This window comes from Peromyscus californicus, unplaced genomic scaffold (genome assembly GCF_007827085.1).
Source record: "Peromyscus californicus insignis strain IS unplaced genomic scaffold, ASM782708v3 Scaffold_5__1_contigs__length_169319896, whole genome shotgun sequence".
NCBI lineage: Eukaryota > Metazoa > Chordata > Mammalia > Rodentia > Cricetidae > Peromyscus > Peromyscus californicus.
The window spans coordinates 56,954,713-56,975,179 of NW_026294573.1; the positions used below are offsets into that span (position 1 = coordinate 56,954,713).

At 41.2% G+C, this 20,467-nt stretch overlaps 1 protein-coding gene across 3 annotated transcripts in view; it reads right to left on the minus strand.

Moving 5' to 3' along the window:
- Positions 1-20,467, minus strand: part of Tek (TEK receptor tyrosine kinase) — a 120,071-nt gene that overhangs the window by 66,316 nt on the left and 33,288 nt on the right. For all 3 annotated transcript variants that reach the window (XM_052717682.1, XM_052717681.1, XM_052717684.1), the window contains exons 2-4: positions 10,764-11,075; positions 557-667; positions 3-155 (exon numbers count right to left, since the gene is read on the minus strand). In XM_052717682.1, the coding sequence (XP_052573642.1) occupies positions 3-155; positions 557-667; positions 10,764-11,075 (576 nt within the window). The remainder of the gene's footprint in view (positions 1-2; positions 156-556; positions 668-10,763; positions 11,076-20,467) is intronic.

The window sequence follows — 20,467 nt, forward strand, 5'->3', positions numbered from 1 at the left end:
ACTCCGGACTATCAGCCTGGTGAAGGCCGAGGTGAACAGGTTTCCTCCTATGTACCTGGCCGAGTACACGCCAGCATCCTGGGGCTGAGCACGAGGCAGGTGCACTTCTAAAATATCAGGTACTTCATGCCGGGGCACTGAATGGATGAAGGAACCTGGCAAGGGAGAGAAGTGGAAGAAAACAGTTTGTGCTCAAACACTGCTATTTGTTTCTCCTTACCATCAAATAACCTCACAGTCAGGCAACCTCACTTCTTACCTGGGAGGACTTGAGACTTTACTTATTATGTCACAGACAGTTTTTATTGTATGCACCTATAACTTATATGTGTATGCATGTATGTACATGGATATTTGAATCCCTGCCTCCATTTGATCAATTAAATAATCAAGCACATTGTCTCAGAGGGCTTCTGTTATAGATAAAATTTGATAGGTGAATCATAGCATCTTTTTAGACAACTACCATTGAAGTTGCAATATGCCAATATCTAATGTGTTAGATATTATCTAGTGCCTCATACCACAGTGACCGAAGGGAATGAAACAGACTCACCATTTTTATAAATCACTGCATCTTCTTCTTTAATTAACACCTTTCTGAAAGATATGCTCACATTATCTCCCCTGTCCACAGTCATAGTTAAAGTAGCAGGTAGGAAGGAAGCTTTTAAAAGAGAAAGACAATGAATAAATAAACGCATACATTTATGAGTTCACACATTTTCCTCTGGAATGAATAAACACCAAAGTCCAGAGGATGAGACCCAGCACATGCCAAGCATTACCTGGCTTTTCTAATATGAAGAACAATAGTGGATAATAGACCATATGAGCCTTTTAAAGAATCTAATGAAAGGAATGGTCATTTCCTTTATAAAATACAAATATATACACACAATATACATATGACAATTTTATAATGCACATGACTGGAGAAGTGGAGACTTCATGATGATTGACATCTGCTACTACACTATATCCTTATATTAACTATAAATATTAACTATATCAACTATTAATCTGCTACCTTTCCCCAATCTTTACCATGTTTACTCAAAGTACAAGAGGATTCTAATGGGATATGAATTTCCTCAACATAGAAAAGACAGTAACATTTGCCTACTCACTTTTCCTTTGCTCTTTTTACATGATGGTGATTGCTGCTTTAAAAAGAAAAAATAAGTGTAACTGCTTTAGAGCACTCCAAAGTAGAATGAGTATAATGCTGCACTTGTTTATGATATAAAGTGTGAAATATTGAAGAGGAAAGACAAGGATAGACACTAACGTCTCACCCTCTACCCTTCCATTAACGTGGATGAGCTGACTCAGTTGTGCAACTGGCCAGCACTAAGGGGGAACAGGAAGGATTCTGCATATGACTTACAGTGCCATCACTTACTGCAAACTCCTGCCTCTGCATCAGTCTTGGACCCCAACATTGCCTCAGTTGCTTAGCTTACTGAGAAGATGTGAAAGTGTCTAACATTTTTCCAGAAGCAAGTGTCTGAATTCCTTTAATGTACGCCATCGTCTTCAGAGACCAACACTCCATGGAATACGATGGGGGATTATCTTTAGGTAGTGTTAAATCAATGTGTAAATACAAGGACTAACACTGAGAAGAGACAAGTGACACATATCACCTTCTTAAAGGGCAAGAGATGATGGAAGTCAACAGAAGACTACACAGAGAACAGGTGAAGACAAAGAAAATCATGGCACACACACAGAGAGAGAGAGAGAGAGAGAGAGAGAGAGGGAGAGAGAGAGAGGGAGAGAGAGAGAATAAAGTGATAGAAGACATACCAAATACATGTAAAAAGACAAGGGATCCCAGAATGCATAAAAATACATACATATACCTAGCACTCTTTTCATAGACTACATATAGAAACTAAATGGACACATCATTTTGAGAGTAAAGCAATAGAAACATATACACTAAACTAACTAAAAGAAACTAATTTTATAGTGTTTACATTGGAAAAGTACTTTTAATGCCAAAAAATGTTTAGGGGATCATGATAGTCTTTTGTGGAGATAAGGAGCCGTCTAGTAAAATCTTATTAGGCAATCTCATTCACAAGGCTTGCCCATGTAATAACATCAGTCCTTCAAAAGCCATGAAATACAACACCAACAGTAAAAGGAAGAAACTGACAAGTCTCCAAGTACCAGAAAACTACCACGTAAAAATACACATGGCTTGAAGAATACTATTAAAGTCTTCAGAAACTCGTGGAACCCTATCCCCAGTTATATGAATGTTACAAAGCACACCCCCATAAATAAGAGAGTTTTCTGGTCAGAATACACCTGAATCAGAAATCAACAGCAGAATATCCTTGACTTGATAGCAAAATCACAAAATTCCTATAGAATTCCAGCCCAGGACCAAGTCTCAAAATCAGAGAGGCTCCTCTAAGGATCTTACGGTGAGTCAGCTGGTTAGTATCTTAACTCTTGTTTTGCCTGTGTCTTTTTCATGGGGGCAGGCTTGAGAGACCCTATCAAGTGCTCTGTGTATCTCTAAATACCCTATAATGGCAGGAGATGCCTCTGAACCACACTGAGAAGGCTTTGGTGGTCTGCTTATTTGGGGTTATGTGCATTGGCTGCTAACTGAAAAAGAGTTCCCTGCCAGGTCTCCCCTGTATGGTCAGGAAAGTGAATGCCTTCAATGCACTTGATACCCAGGACAAACGTGGAGGGAGCAAGGTAAAGATTAGTATGAGCACTGGAAACAGATGGCCTTGGGCCTAAATGTATCCTCTGGCACCTACCAAGTAATTTCACCTTGGCAGGTTGCTCATCTATAATTCAGAAATAGAATCTACCATGAAGGCTGTTATGAATACGAAGCAGTAGAAGTTAAGCCTCAAGGCCCTCATGGTATCAATAAATGACATCACTGCTATGATGAATTTGTAGTATGAATGTGAGTGGCAGGAACTCAAATGGATCACCATGCAGAGAAGGCAGGCAGGGACAGGGGACATAGGTATAGAGGGGAGGCATCAGAGCGCTCCTTCTCATGTTGACAGTTTGCCCACCCTAACACACAAAGTTCTTCCTGACTGTGAGAGACTCCTGTGAGAACGTTTCTGATCATTTCATCTTTGGGGCTTTCTCTGCAGTTTGTTTATATTTTCTCCCCTTTGTGTGGAGATTGTTTAGTTGAGCGTGGGACTTCTCCCTGGGCATTGTATTCAGAAAGGAACTCAGATTCCTCCGTAGGCTCGACTCCAATGTAGCTTTTTCCCCCTACTCTGTGACTTTTTATTATTTCAGACTTGGTCTCTTTGCTCCCTGTTTTCTTAGGGGCACCTTCACATCAAAGGTCTGTGTCTGTCCATCTGCAGGAATGTCTCTAAGCTGGTCATTATTTGCCAAATGCTAGCAAAGGACTTAAGTTGCATGCTCAACTTCAGGCTTCCTCTGGTATCAGAGCCTGTTATAATAATCAGTGTGCGTTTTATCAAAGCCGTGTGACTTGCCTGGATCATAACAACAAGCACTGTTTAATAATGCCATGGACAAAACACTGTTCTAAACACAGGAATTTATTTTTCATAATATCCCTTTGACATAATCACTGCCATTGTCCCCATTTTACAAATGAGGAGACTGAGGTACAGAGAGTTTAAGTAACCTGGCTCAAGATCACACAGCAATTCCAGGAAAGCCAGATTTTTTTAAATTAGGGAGCTCATAGGTTACAGATTAGTGTTCCTAAGACTTCGCAGGCCAACCACTTCGTCTTATAAAATGAGATTGCTGAGCCCTATACTAGCAGATGACATGCATAGAAGATGACATCCGAGATGCATTTCTTGGATGAGAAAACTATGGACACACTTCATTTGTTCACTTTAGGGCAAGAGGAAAAGGAGGATGAGAGTGAAAGTTGTAAGCAAAGGTGTTTCTCCTGAATGAAAAATGCTGAGCTTGGTTTGAGTTGTCGATGTTAATGTTGTTAGGATTCTGTCACTCCAGCTATAAGACCGCACATGCGCAGTTCAGTAGCTAAGTAAGGGGTCTTACATCTTACATCAGTGCACTGCGTGGTTGCATAAATGCACGCAGTGCGTAGCTCTGTAAGCCCACATGTACATGTGCAGGGAAATCCTTAAAAAGCCGGTCACAGACTCCTCCCCTCTCTTCTGCTCTCTCCTCCTCCCACCTCTGCTCGTGTCTTCCACAGGCCTGGTCACTCTCTTCTGTCCCCCCACCCTCCTCCTAATAAAGCTCTGATACTGGGTGTTGTCGTGCCGTTTCTCGCACAGTAACCAGCGCCGCTTATTTAAAACCAAAAACAAGCGTGAGAGTTGAGATACAGACTCAGGACCACACTCATTCACTGCAGCTTACTTTCCACTCATATGTATCCCTACTCTGATCACTCTTGTCTAAGACATAGATGTTATCTCTTCTCTCAACTCCTTCCCCTTATGCCTCATCTGCTCCTACCCATCATCCATCAGTTCTGCATTAGATGCCTACAGGGGCCTTACACACCCCTAGAACTCAGATTAGGTGGTCACATGGTGACTCTTCTTGTCACAGCCTTGCTCATAGTATATGTCCTCTGCTGTTTCCTTGAGGCTCCAGAAGGGCGGGACCACATCTGTCTTGTGGTAGCTGCTGCTAGGCCTTGCAATCAGCAAGGTGTTAATTCTCCTAGGTCCAACACTCACTAGCTAGTGAAGGCATCTGAATACAGGAATGATGTGCTCCATGTATTAATGGGGTCTTAGTAGCCATCATTATGCATTTGGAAAAGACTAATTTAGATGGAAACATTTGTAAAGTTGCCAGAGGAATGGCAGGCAGGGAAGTCTTCTGGAAACAGTCTCCAATATATGACATACTCAGAAATAATTATAGGAAAAAGACATGAATGTGGCTTGAGGCTGGGACCCCTCAGTAGAGCGCTTGCCTAACATGCACACAGCTCTCGGTTCAACCCCCAGTACTGCATAGACCAGACAAGGTAATGTTCACTTGTAATCCCAATACTTGGGGAATGGAGCAGAAGGTCAAAGGCACATACTTCGCTGTACACAGACTAAGCTGGAGGCCAGCCTGGTGACATAAGACCCTGTCTCAAAAAGTAGAATGAATTTGATGCGTTTGATTTCAACTCTTCTCCTGTTTTTGTTTTTTAACACTCTTAACGTGTTCGTGTTGTTTAGATAGAGATGGGTCCTTTCTATCAGCTTTATCATCATGATTAGGCAGTTTGATATTGTACTGTCAAGTTAGTTCTCAAGTGAAACTTCCTTTTCTTCTCCTGGTTCACTCTGAAACAGATCTTTGGATCTAAAACTGTTACAAACTTTATCTGTAACTCACTACTCCAAAATGAATCCTCCATTGAGGTTGGAGCAAACTGCTGTTGATTGTTTTAGATTTCATTGATTTTTTTTTTTTAAAAAGAACTTGGGTTGTTGGGGTGTGCAAGCCAATTTAAGCTGTGTTTGGCACATCTTAAATGGATTTTCTACTTCCTCCCCAGTTGTATGAGTCAGCAGCAGAGAGGAATATATTGCTGCTTGTCCCGATCAAGCTGTGTTCCTAGACAGGGATGTGAGTTCCCATGATGGGGCGTGTGTGTGTGTGTGTGTGTGTGTGTGTGTGTGTGTGTGTGTGTGTGTGCAGGTGCACATGTGTGTTCTAGTATGCATACACATGTGTGGATTAATGTGGAGGCCAGAGGACAACTTCTGGAACTGTTCCTCAGGAATGCCATCTGCTCTTTTTATTGAGACATGGTCTTCCGTTGTTTACCTGGAGCTTAACCATTAGGCTTGGCTGGCTGGTTAGCCCTCTTCAGGGTTCCTACTGGCTCTGCCTCCCCAGCTCTGGGATTTCAAGCATGTACTTTTTTTTTCCTACAAGTGTTCTGGGGAGCAAATTCAGGTCCTTGTAGTTACAGGAAAGCAGCAGTTTTTTCTAATTGGGTCATCACCCTAGCCGTCCCAAGATGTTTGACTACGTCACTAATAGTAGCGGTAGCATAAAGATGTAGCTTTGACTGCCTAGAAGAGGCTCAGATGAGCCCAGCTGCCTGGAAGAGGCACTCTGACCTGTAGCTGCCTTCAAGTTGTGCAGTGCACTTCAGGGTCCCTGCATTCCTGAGGTGTGGCTCCTGCAGGAGTGGGCTTTGGTGGTACAGCTGTCTCGGAGTCATTTCTGCTCCTGTGAGTGACCTCTTACTCATACTCTTGTAAGAAACCCCAATAAACTAATTGGTTCTTTAAAAAAAAAAAAAAAAAGACATAGTCTTCCTGGTACCATAATCAATATCACTCTCTCTGTAACGTATTTCCTCCACTGAATGACCAACAGGAAAGGCAGACCCAGTCACCGGTCTAAGACCTTCTTACTGTCCCGATACTGGAGAAAACCTGTCACCTCTTTGTCTACTTTGTTTGTGCTTCCACAATGAGTATACACCCTAAAATTCTGAGTAGGAAAACTAATCCCCCTAGAGCTGGGTGTGGTGGTTCTTGCTTCTAATCTCAGAGTCTATAGTCAGCCAGGGCTACAGAGCAGGACATTGTCTCAAAATAAACAAAACACACACACACACACACACACACACACACACACAAAAAAAAAAAAAAAAAAAACTCCACTAAATTACTACACTAGTGTACTATAATAGTGATTGAACATTTACTATGAACCAGATTGTGTTACTAACCTGTAAGTGCCTCGTTTGATTTTCAGAAAAAATCTGAAAATAATCTTTATCCTCCTTAATTTTCAAATAAGGAAAACCTATGATTTCAATTAAGAGTAACTTGTCCTGAGCCAGCCCGCCTGCCCTCAGGCCACCCTCCATCTTCCACTCTTCCACTCTCACACCTCCATTCTTTGCTCTGGTTCCTGCAGGGGATTCAAGTAGAGACCTTGTAGTTTTTTTTTGTTTTGTTTTGTTTTTTTTTTTTTTTGGTTTTTCGAGACAGGGTTTCTCTGTGTAGTTTTGCGCCTTTCCTGGGACTCACTTGGTAGCCCAGGCTGGCCTCGAACTCACAGAGATCCGCCTGGCTCTGCCTCCCGAGTGCTGGGATTAAAGGCGTGCGCCACCACCGCCCGGCGAGACCTTGTAGTTTTAAAGCCCTTGCTCAGAACTGAAGAAAGAACTGTTAATATTAAGGCTGCTATACAGAGGGCTGGTCTCTGCACCAGAAATAATGAAATCCCATTTCTTCTGTTTATAAGCACCCTATGTAGAATTGTGTTACTTTATACAAGTGTTTGAAAACATAGCCGTGCAAATCAGTGTGCTTCTGGGATGGAGCTTATATATATGCATACATAATCTTACTCAAAGTTTAACACAACTGTGTAGGGTAGGTGTTGTTATACCCATTTCACAGAGAGTGATAAATAAGACCAACAGAAGTCAACTAGCTTATTTCAAGCTGTACAGCTGGTAAATGGTAGAGAAAGAATTCAAATTTGGAGGATATAGGTGTAAAAGCTACCCCATCTCACTGTTGCTCACCATGAAACTTGCCTTGCCCCATTTAACTAAATTTAAAAGATCCTTTACCTCTGTGACCCAAGCTTAGTTCGGGCAGCTCATTAGTGATAGTTTTCAACTTCAAACACTCTGTTCAATGTGCTCTACATATTATCATTTATATTTCATCAAGGGTGACCTCAAGACAGCCCCAATAGGGAATGTTGACACTTCATACAATGAATGGGGCACAAACCTCAGCTCATCTTCTTTAGGAATGTGGAAACTCAGCAAAACAACGCTTTACACAAATCAAACTCAAATGACATGTGAAAAATAACAGAGCTGACCATCAGCCATGATAGCTTTGGCACACCTCATATCCCTTTGTTCAACCTCTGTCCCCTCCGTGGAGAGCTGCGTTCCTGGGAATGTCTGCTGTATGCTTTTCCCACTTGGCCCAATGTCATTTTAAGGTGAACAGTATCGTTTTGCTAAGAAAGTCCTTTGTTTGTGAGGAATGAAGATTTTATCACTTTTGACCTTAAATTGAGCTTGCTGCCTCCAAATATTTTACTTGCTGCAAATTCAAAGAAATGATTTCAGGTGGATGGCAGAGATGGGCCGATTCTAAACTCGCACAACTCAAGGTACAGTCAGGGGTAGAGTAGGCACTAGTCTCTGGGCCCAGTGATACAAACACAGAATCTCAGGGCTTGCTCAGCAAAATTCTGAGCCAAAATCTCCATTTACAAAGAGTCACATGTGGTTTGTAAATACCTTTAAGGATCTAAAAAGCCCTGCCAGGCCAGCAAAGTGGTACACCAGGTAAAGGCACTTCCTGTCAATCTGGTCACCTGAGTTTGATCCCTGAACGCAAGATAAATGTGGAGAGAGAGCAGCAACTTCACAAAGTTGTCCTCCGACCTTTACACCCATGCTGTGGTCATACACACACACACACACACACACACACACACACACACACACACACACACACACACACAAATAAAAAAAATAGTTAAAACTAAAAGAAAAATAGTAAAAATTAAAAAAAATCGAAGGCCTGCAGATTCTTACATCAAAATGTACAGAGGCACTCAACTTACCTAGATTAGCTGTATCATTTGCTGAGAGGTATGGAAATACGGATCAGTGGTTAAGAACACTTGTTCTAGCAGAGGACCTGAATTCAGTTCCCTGCACCCACATGGTGACTCATAACTGTCTCTAACTCTAGTTCCAGACACCCTCTTCTGGCTTCTGCAGGCAGCAGGAACACATGTGGTGTACAGACATACATGTAGGCAAAACACTCATGCACATAAAAATTAAAACTTTTTAAGAATAAAAAATAAAACCCTTGAAAGTGCTCATGATACCATCATTTCACGAAATGGCATCTCTTGAGCCCTATGCTTAGGCAACAAAAACTTAAAAAGAATGTCTTTATTTGTGGTGTCAGCCATTCAAAGAATGTGGCGGATGGATGAGGGGCCAGTTCACTCCTTTGAGATCAAGGCAAGGTCATCACAGCATGAAATCTGTGCCTTCTTCACAGAACACAGCATCAAATCCATCAGACAAATTAAATCCATCAGATATCTGTCTACCTGTCTGTCCAGGTCCCAGGGCCTCAGAGCACATCACTGAATAATGTTTGCATGCCATCTATTCCTAATGCCATTGCACTGAGACTTCAATTTTGGCAGAATGGTTCCACCATACCCACCCCATGGAGCAAGATACAGAGGCAGAGTTTTTTTTTTTAGAGGACACTCTCAAAATTCTCCTTCTGTATTCTAATATTTTCTTAATAGAACCTGGGTACTCAACCATTAAAAGTAAAGTGTGTTCTCCTTCCCAGAATGATTGCTTACAAAGAGGGTCAGAGTTCTCCATTCTTTAAAATCATTCTCTTTCCCATGTAAGTTTGTAGCCCCCATCACTCTGACTCTCAGTTCAGCTAGTTGACTTCTCTGGGGCAATAAACAAGGCGTAAGTAATAACACACAGGTCCTGGCTTAGAGTTCAAGAAGTCTCAAGTTTGCATTTGTTCTCTCCTTCCTCTTCCATCTCCATGAGAACACACCTAGGGTAGCCTGGGACAGACAATACACATATTGAACTGAGCCAAGTTCCTATAGCCAACACACTACATATCTTTCAAGCCTTGTTTTTCAAGCTATAAATGTTTACAGCTGTGTACCTACTTGTGGTTATGTTACATAATATCACTGTTTAAAAAATAAAAACATCATTGATAGAAGAAACCAAATTAATTGGGTTACAGATAAATATTTCTCATTGCATTTGTCTATTTTCAATTAATTTGTTTATTTCTAAGGGTATTTTTTTTTTTAGATTATTTATGTGTATGAGTGTTTGCATGTTTCTCTGAGTGTCTGGTGCCTGGTGTCCTCAGAGGTCATAAAAGTGCATCAGATCCCCTGGAACTGGAGTTCTAAATGGTTGTGAGTCGGTATGTGGATGTTAGGAATTGAACCCAGGTCCTCTCAGAGGGCAACAAATGCTCTTAACCTCTGAGCTCTCTCCAACCATGAGATCTATTTTATTTTGAGTGTGTGTGTGTGTGTGTGTGTGTGTGTGTGTGTGTGTGTGTGTGAGTGTGTGGGTGTGGGTGTCTGAATGTGGGTATTGCACATTTGAGCAGGTGTCCTCAAAGGCCAGAAGAGTGTGTGAGTTCTCTAGAGCTGGAGTTTCAGGCACTGTGAGCCTCCTGATATGGGTCTTGGGAGCCATGTCCAGCTCCTCTACAAGAAAAGTGAGTGTGATAGACTCCTGAGCCATCTCCAGCTACCATTTTGTAATTTTCTCAGAGCATGCTCATTCTTTAAAACATTAACTACTTTTAGGAGCAATTATCAACAGACCAAACAAAATATCAAATAAAGAAAATACATGTGCAATGTTAAAATAGGCAATAATTTTGGCAAGGATATTTTCATATTATATACAAGTGACATAATTATATGTTCATAATATCACGAAACAATTAGAATGTATAACATATTTCATTTTAAATTATGAAATAGACATGAGGTATAGTATTGGCCTGGCTGGCCCCCGTCTAGGGAGGGCATTAGACTGGTTTACATCTTTCATCTCTAATGTACTGGGTAGCAGAGATAAGCAATGCTGAGGAACACAGTGACTTCAGTCTCTACACTCAGGCAATTAGTGCAGTCTCAAAGAGAACAGCTGTTGAAATATGTGTGTCCCCCAGTGGATCCAACCTGTCCATCATTTAGAGGCATGTTACCTTGTTGACGCATCTTCATGGTTCGTATCCTTATTGCCTGTCCTCGAACTCGACCTTCACAGAAATAAGCACCATTAATCTTACTAGCCTTTTCTCTCTTCCAAACAACTTTTTTCGCCCATTCTCTGGTCACATCTTGAGTAACTTCCAGCGGATCTTGGTGCTGGTTCATTAAGGCTTCAAAGTCCCTTCCTATGGTGATGGGCTCATGGGGGTGCCATCCAGAGGCAATGCAGGTGAGGGATGTTTCAGCATCAGACACAAGAGGTAGGGAATTGATCAAGATCAGGTCCATGGCTCCTTCTGTTATTCCTAAAAAGAGAGAGCATAATGCATGATGACAGACATTAACGTGGCCCCACAGGTCAAGCTCCTCTTGCCTGAAGCTTCATTTAAATATAGTCATACGAACAGTCATTTTTAAAATGCTCTGATATTAAAATGTGCCCATATTCCACTGGACAAAATCAAAACTCTTTACCAAGGAATCAAGTTTCTTCTTCATCCAGTAGATCTTATTACCTCCAATTCCCCACTGCATATCCTAAGTGCAATATACTTGGACTATTATTCCCCCCAAACAATATTTGTGTGTGTGTGTGTGTGTGTGTGTGTGTGTGTGTGTGTGTGTGTTTACATGTGTATATGGATGGATGGATACACCCACATACCTCCCTAATATATTGCCTGAGACATAGTTAGGCATTCATTAAATACTTGCTCAATTGAGATAAGTAATGAAAATTGTATAATATTAATAATTATCATAATTAGCTTTTAATTAATGAATTGATGCTATCATACTGCCCGCTAAGCATACTAAAGGTAAAAACAAACTACATATAATTATGCTAACTTTATAGACTTCATTTTCAAAATATTATACAATTATTTACTCATTACTTTAATGAGTAATTATGTGCCAATTACTTGCTAAAGAAAACTCAGAGGGGGAACCAAAATGTGTCACTGTCACAATAAGGGATGGAAAAAAAGACTTCCTCTTGGAGTAGTTGAGACCAAGAGCAAACCCAAACCTACTTCTCTCCCTATGTCTTCAATCTGTGTGTAACTTGTGGTCTGTGGCCTGTCTGTGTTACCTGTCTGATGTCCATTTCTGATTTGTGTCTGTCCTGGCTGCCTAACTAGTTTCCCTGTTGTAACAAAGAGCTATGCTCAGTATTTATTGAACAGCACAAGAAAACATGGTATGAAGGAGGAATGAGGGATACTTTTTGACAGAAAAATAAGAGGACAAGTTACTTTGGTAGCCCTGAACAGCACCTAAAACTATACACAGATAGAATCAACCCATAGCCACATGTTGCTTCCAACTGCTATAGGATTATTTGTTGTTTAAGTTAATTTCAACCTGGTGGTTGCTTTCAGCAGATGATGAGCACAACATACACACATTATTCAAGGTAAGGAACATGGGAGAGTACATGGTTTAAGATTAAAGCTATGCATTAACTTAGGCTGTAAAAGCTGATTGCATGGGAAGTCCAATGCAGTGCAAGGTTCAGTTGCCTTATTTTCTTAAAGGCAACAAACAGTTTAGAAGACAGAGTACACAGAAGGCCAGCAGATTGGTCTTTAAACATCTCAAGATAGATTATGAGCTTGGTTGCAAAGTCTGGCAAAAGTTTAGTCTCTTCAAAGGCTGAAGATATTTTCAGAAAAAGATATTACTATGGGTCCACATTAAATTCCTAAGGAACATAGAAGATGACTAGGTGACTCTTCATTTCCCTCTGGGCCTCACTTGCCTCATCTTTACAATGGTGCTGGTCATACCTATGCCTCATAAAGACTAAATACTATAAAGTACTTACAAGCATTATCAGTCCAGCACCCGATGACCATATTCTGTTTCCCTTTTCTCTACTTCCTGAATGCCTAATACCAACCTCACCCCTTCTCCAAATATAAAAGCAAAACACTACCTTGTCTTTGACATTTATTCAAGAAACATGAAAACTACATTTACATTTAAAAAATAAAAAACTGAGCTGGGGGAATAACTCAGTAGTGGAGTGCTCACCTGACATATCGGAGGCCCTGGGTTCAATCCCAAGCATGGCTAGGGGGGTGTAGATAGGTAGACAGATAGACTGACAGGTATAAAACAAAACAAAATCTTGTTGTTTTGTTTGGCTTTCACTGTTTTTCTTTACCCATCCATACGCCCTACATCCACCTTCCTCTCTCCCAGTCCCTCGTCCAGTTTCTCTCTTCTTTTGATACTTGGATTACAAGGGGACAAAAACAAATGTCATCACTTTTACAGAACGTCACAGACAGGTGGCTAAGGATCTGAGGCTGACTGGAGTTTATTTCCCAGATCTTGCTTGAGCACTTAGCACAGTATTGCTCATACAGTTTGTTTTCCACGCCAGTTGCCAGTGTTTGCTGTATGTCGTGGTGTTGTAAGGATGGTCTCACTGAGAGTTACATCTTTATCTGATTAACTGGGAAGAAGAATGTCAAGGTCAAGTCAATATAAGTAGGACTTATTGTTAGTTGCTTTTTATTTATGAGAATGAGAGGGGGTGGGCATAGCATAGTTTTCCGAGCTTGATCTTGAAGTATCCCTCTTACTTCTAATCTCAACTGTAAGATCTCAGGAAAATGTGAAGTTGGGGATAATGCCTTAGCTTCATTTTGTTGCCATGCTACAACACTTTGAGTTTATCTAGTTTACACTTCCAGGTCAAAGTTGATCATTAAGGGAAGTCAGGGCAGAAACTTCAGCAAGAACTCTAAGCAGAACCTGGGGAGGAATGCTGCTTGTTAGCTTGCTCTCTCTGGCTCACACTTCCACCCCTTGTGCTTAGTTAGCTTTCACAGATAGCCGGGACCCCTTGCATCAGGAGGGGTGCTGCCTGCAGCATGCTGGGCCCTCTGACACCAATTAATAAACAAGACAGTCCTCCACAGACAGCCACAGTTCAAACTGATCTAGGCAATTCCTCAACTGAAATTTCTCTTCTCAGATGACTCTAGTCTGTATCAAGCTGATAATCAATGCCAACCCAGATAGATCATAAAATTGTTACAGATAGGATGAGCCAGAAAAAAATCTCAAAGTGAAATTACAGCTTCCAAAAATAACTCCCCTTCCATACACAAATCCAGCCAAGCTCCTGACTGAGCACCTCCTCACCTCCTGATATCCTCGTTCCAGGCGTGTTCCACAGAAGATCCTCCTCAGGAAGGAAACACACTCATTCCTCCAACTGAAGTTCCATCCAGCCCCTTGTCTAGGCCCAGTCAACTGACTTGCCAAAACCATGAGATCTGGTCTCAACTCAACCTTAGCCCTGAGCATGGCTCATTTTACAACTTTAGGAAATAAGAAACAATGCAGTTGGTTTGAAAAGACCAACTAGTCATGAATCAGGTTTCTTTATGATCTAATCCCTTTCAGCTACTTCTCCTTACTTTCAATGATGAAAAATGAAATTGTGTACTTAAGAGTCTGAATTTGGTCACATTTCCCCACCTTTTTCAATATATCAATTATATCAACCCTTCTCCATCAGTGAGCTCTGCTGTCAGTACTAACAGGAACCGTTTACAACAGAGATGGACCATTTATGACAGAAATGGGATTGTATGTATGAGTTTTAGGCAATAAAATACCTACTAGGTTCCTAGAATATATCTCTCTTCAGTTTTCTTAAAATAGAATCTACATCTGCATGTGTCTAAATAACTTTTAGAAGGTGATACACAAAACTGAGCTCAGTGGTGACCTAGCAGGGGAACCCTGGGTAGTCAGGGGGAAATGCTGACAGGAAATCTTTCACCATCTACTTAGGTGTACAAAATTAAAATGTAAATGTAATTGTAAATATAAGTGCAAAAAAAAGTACATGTGATTGCCCTTCCCATTGTGGGTCAAGAGCCATAGTGAGCTCTGCAGCAGGAGGCCAATACTGCTGCCGCCGCTGCCATGTCTTTAGCCATCCTTGAGAATCTGCAGCGAAGTTTGCTGGCATTTAACATCCACATTGGCAAGCGACAGAAAATAGCCTTGGCCAACACTGCCATTATGAATGTAGAATGAAGACATTCCCAAGAAGTACTGAGGAAAGCAGGCACTGAGCTCACCAAGAGAGCCAGAGAACTCAGTGAGTTCTTAGTTAGGGTTTCTATCGCTGTGAAGAGACACCATGACCATCACAGCAACTCTTACAAAAGAAAACACTAAATTGTGGTGCCTTGCTTACAGTTCAGAGGTTTAGTCCATTATCTTCATGCTGGGAAGCAAGGCAGCATGCAGGCAGACATGGTGCTGGAGAAGGAGCTGAGGGTTCTTACACCTTGATCCCACAGGAAACAGGAAGTGATAAGATACGGGGTGTGGCTCCAGCATATATAAGACCTCCAAGCCCACCTCCACAGTGACACACTTCCTCCAACAAGGCCACACCTCCTAATAGTGCCACTCCCTTTGGTGGCCATTTTCTTCCAAACCACCACACTGAGCATGAAGTGAACTATGTGAATCCTAGTGTGGTATCCTCCTCAGTACAGGAGCCCAGAGAGAATGGAAAGAATGAAAAACGCAGCCAGGTTCGGGCCAGTGTTCTGGAAATGAGCTCAGGGAAGATCTGGAGCAACTGAAGAGGATGACAGCTGACAGAACAATGCATAACTTCTGGGTCTTCACATCCAAGGCCAACACACAAAGACCACTGGCTGTAGAAGCCATAACATAGGTGGGTCCAAGAAGAAATGACTCTGTAATGCTTTTTTGTTGTTGTTAATAGTTTATATGCCAGAGGGAAAAAAAAGACCATAGAAATATGTGTCTCTTGTCATTTATCCCTATACCCACTCTATACTACCTTGACTTGCATTCAGATAATGCATTTTCTTTTTCAGGGCAGGGAAGGGCTACCATAAAATTTAATAAGGAGAAAGAGGAAGGTAGTTAGACTTTCAGAGTATAGGCCCCTTGCATAACTGAAGTCTATGGCCTCTTTAAAGAGATCTTTTTTATTACATTTTTAGAATGTGTGTGTTGCATATGTGTGTAGGCCAGGGGACATCTTGGAGAAGTTGATTTTCTCCTACTACGTTGGTCCCAGAATAAAACTCAGGTTATCAGGCTTGACAGAAAGAACATCTCCTCACTGGTAGATCTTGCAGGCCCTTTAAAGTGGTCTTTGACTGACACTACGGAAGATGTGGTAGCGACAACACATCTGGTGAAACACACAGAGCCTGTTGCAAAGAATCCTTTCTTGAGAGTAGCTGCCACAAGACAGATCCCTCGGGGCTGAGGAGATGGCACAGTGGGTAGGAGCACTTGCTGTGCAAGCATGAGGACCTGAGGCCTTGAGTTAGAATCCCAACAAGGCAAGGCAAGACTGTGTGTCCCAGTAACACCAGCATTAGAGGGTAGAGATGTGTGTACAGGTGCAGGCGCATTAAATGCACGTGAATGTTGGGAACACAGGTCAACCTCAAGGGTTGTTCTCCAGGAGCCATCCCCCTTGCTGTTTGAAACAGGGTCTCTGACTGGTACTTGGGTTATTGATTAGGTTAGGTTCACTGGCCAGCAAGACCCAGGGATCTGTCTGTCTCTACCTCTCCAGCTCTGAGGTCACAAGAATGGAGCAGCACACCTGACTTTTACATGGCTTCTGGGGCTTGAACGCAGATCGCCATGCTTGCATGCACTTTGCCAACTCAACTGTCTTCCCAACTCCTTTTTCGTTTTGAATCATGCTGGGGGTTGAACTCAGGACCTTGTTCATGCTAGACAAGCACTCTACCACCCAAGTATCTCTCTAGCCCTTAACATTTGTTTTCACGTTTAGATTTCCTTCCATTCGATGTTGCTTTGGAGAGTAATATATTAAAAACAATATGGAAATGAAAATATTTTTCTTTAGAAGTAGTCACAGGATGACTTTGGGCCTGAATCAACACCTGCTTAACCAAATTAAATTGAATTCAAAAACAGAGAAAGAATCAGGCTTTTTTAACTTGATTTCAAGGAATCGTTATTTTTCATTTTCTTAAAATGTATTCTTGAAGTTTCTGAGAATAAAAGAAATAAAATCAACAGAAAGAATTCAACACCTGCCTCCTCCCCACACACCCATTCACGGTCTTCTTGAGCCACTCAAGTTTTGACTGTGTTTTTACATTTAGACTCTACATTTGATTTTACTTGACAAGAATAATGATTTTTCTTTATTAAATATATTCAAAGGTCATCAATTTTAACTCATTTTTAGACAAATGAATGAGAACTTCAATCATGAATGTCAATGAGAATTCATTCCACTGTAAGACAGCAATAGTGTACTCCTAATAGCATACTCCAGGTCCAAGTGGCACACAGCTCCATCAATCAACTACTGATTAACCTGGGTCCTTGATCTTAAAGGACTGTCAAGTTCAGAGGAAAGCAAGGTTAAATTAACCCCTCACTTTTGCAACAGAAAGGGATATCTTAAAGTTATGTACATTTGTAATGACTATCAGTTCTTATATTGGCCCAAAGCACTTCAAAAACCAGGTGAAGGGCAAGGACCCTGAAAGGCCTTAGCCAAAAGCCATTCAAGAATTTAGACCCATGTAATGAGCCAAGGAAGTAAAGATAATGCCAAAGCTATGCCAAATAGCTGGGCAATTGTTGGAGTTGTAGTCTAGTTATAAGAGGAAAATTATCCTTATAAACAACTGTCATTTCTATGTCCATTAACTAAACATTGGGTATTTATTATATGGTAGGCCCTAAAGATCTCAACTTTCCCATGGCTTACAATCAAGATGAAAGACAGATATGGAAAACTAATCACACTGATGAATATAATATTAGTACCATCATAGGGAATTGCACAGCTCTATGGAGTTGTTTAATAGTGAACGTAATAAGACTTGACTGGCATGGAAAGTTTATAAATATTTAGCATAAAAGAGCACTGGGGTCGGTGATGGCTTAGTGGAAAAGCTAGTCACCTTATGAGCCTGGTGACCTGTGTTTGATCCCTGGGATTCATGTAAAGGTGGAAAGAAATAACCCCGTCAACTTGTCCTCTGACTTCGATACATGTGCTGTGGAACATGCACACACATGCATGCACACATGCATGCACTCATGCATGCACAGGGACACACACACTAACAATATAAATAAATACACTTCTAAAATAAAACAAAAGAGAATTAGAGTTACTGAGGCTATATAAGTCATGAAAAGACAGAAGAATTTTCCCAGAAGGGTAACTAACTACTGGTCAGGATTTCTAACAAATGACTAAATACTTAGTAGGACTACCTTCTGATATCTTCTTAAATTCATCCTAAAGTTGACATTAAATTCCATTTGCTGCATCCTAAAGCCTATGTTAAATCACTTTTAGGATGTTTCTGCCTTCTTGTCTCCATGGAAGGAATCCAGTTCCCCGGTCCTGTTTTCCTTTTTGTTCTCCATGATCCTTTTATGTGTACAGCAAGTGTTTAAGCAATGGCTTAAGGTTCCTTCTAGGATATTAGATAGCTAACAAGACGATACCAAGATGCGTGGGACTGGAAATAACAAAAATTCTCAACTCCTATTGTATAACTAGGAGTTGAGAATCGGGCAAGTGCATCCTGGATGTGAGTGGGCTATGTCCCTCCAACAAACTATTTTCATGCAGGAATTGTGCCAAACCAGTTTCTTCCAGGGGCATTTCCACTTCTCTTCCCTGCTTTCCAGCCAAATGAGGTCCTTGTTTGTCTGATGGAGGGAAATACATTTTCTCCCCATCTTCAAATGCCAGAAATTTCCATAGAGAATAAATAAAACAGGTTAGTTATAATTAGGACCAGACAACTGCTGGCAATCTTTTTATTTCCAAGGATGAAGCTGAGCACCCATATACAGTTAGATTTGGTTAGGCATTTAGCACAAGTGTACATTGACATGCAAATTCTATCCTGGGCGGTGCCAGAGATGAAGGAGTGTGGTACTGTCAAGCCAGGGACTGTTTAAAACTGGAAGCTTGTAGTTGTCTGATAGAGCCTCACATTTTAAAACAAAAAAGAGCATGGTCTGCAGTCACACAGACGGTAATGGCAGTCCTCAAGTTCTCACTTTTCTCTGGTACCCTTTCTCTCACTCCTAGGTAATAATATAAGTGACCTAATATATACTGGAAGAGGGGGAACTTAGATCATTTATCAATCTGTCTGGGTAGCACCAAAGGAAATAGAACAAAGGAGAAACATTGAAGAGAGGCAATCAAAAATTAGGAAAAGATAGAAGGCAAAGAGAATAGAGACACCCAGGGATGAGATACCTGAGCCTGACAATCGGGACATTTCCTACCCAACTTCACTCCGAGAGGCTTTCATGGCTTGAGTATGAACTGCCCTCCACAGCCCTTTGTGCTGACTGTTTGGATTGCCACTCACCATGCTATTTTGGGAGGTATCAGAGAAGGCAGAGCTTTGCTGGAGGAAGTCGGTCACTGGGAGCATGCTTCTGAAGGTTACCTGTCCCCAGCTCCTTCCTCTCTCCTGCTTCCTGGGGTTAAAGTGTGAGTGCCCTCTGCCACTGACTCCCACCACATGATGTACCACTTCACCACAAGCACAGAATCAACAAAGACGTGAATCACAGACTAAGCCCTCTAAAGTCATGAGTCAGTTAAAACCCTTCCTTTAGGTAGTTTTCTCACTGATTTGGTCACAATTATGATAAGACTGACTAACACAGAGGTAAGTTATTTAAATGAACCTTGTTTATTCATTAACAGGAAATGTGTCTGGAATGGCATGATTCTGTCTTTGAATTCAAGCCACTTTTTCTTTCTGGCCTTTTCTGCTACTTAAGTAGACTTCCAAATTCCCTACTCTTCTATGCTGCCCCCAAAGGTGTATGTCATCACCCACAAAAGGACACCTCAGTTCTTCATGACAGCAATAAACAAGACCTTATCTCTTCAGTGCCCTATTCTTTTGCTCCTAATAAAGAGGGCAATCTGATGAATTGGTTTGAACACACACAAAAAGAGTAACGAAGAATCACCCACTGAAAACTATTACAGGAGCAAACCAAGGAAATACGTTTACCAGGAAAGCAATTCAGAATCATGACAGCTTCTGAGATTGACAAAAGAAGAAATCTAGATCACCCAGAAGTTTACTATTATGCTGTTCAGGAAAGAAAGTTAACATTTGTATTACACACTGCAGAGAAAACACTGTTATGGCCTTTACAAGCACTGTCTATTTGAAGTCTCACAATGTTGAAGAAAAGGCATCTACAGTCCATTTTGTAGGTTAAAATTTAAAATCCCAAGCCAGACATGGTAGTGCACAGCCTATAATCTTAGAACTAAGGAAGACAAGATGTGAAGGATCATGAGTTTGCAGCCAGCCTAGGCTACACAGAAAGGATTTTGTCTCAGAAAGAAAGAAAAGAAAACTCACATATGCTCCATACACCCAAGATCATACAGTATAATATGAAATTTGAACTCATATCTCACTGACATTATATCCCTTATGATTTACCATGCTCTTGCAAATACCATGCAGAAATCTACTTTCCCAATCATTCTACCTCTAACAATTAATGCAATGCTTGAGACGTAATTGATATAGATCACACATTAATACATGAACAGTTTAAAAATGAACAAGACTAGATGCTGGAGAGATAGCATAGTCAGTAATGTGCTTGATGCCCA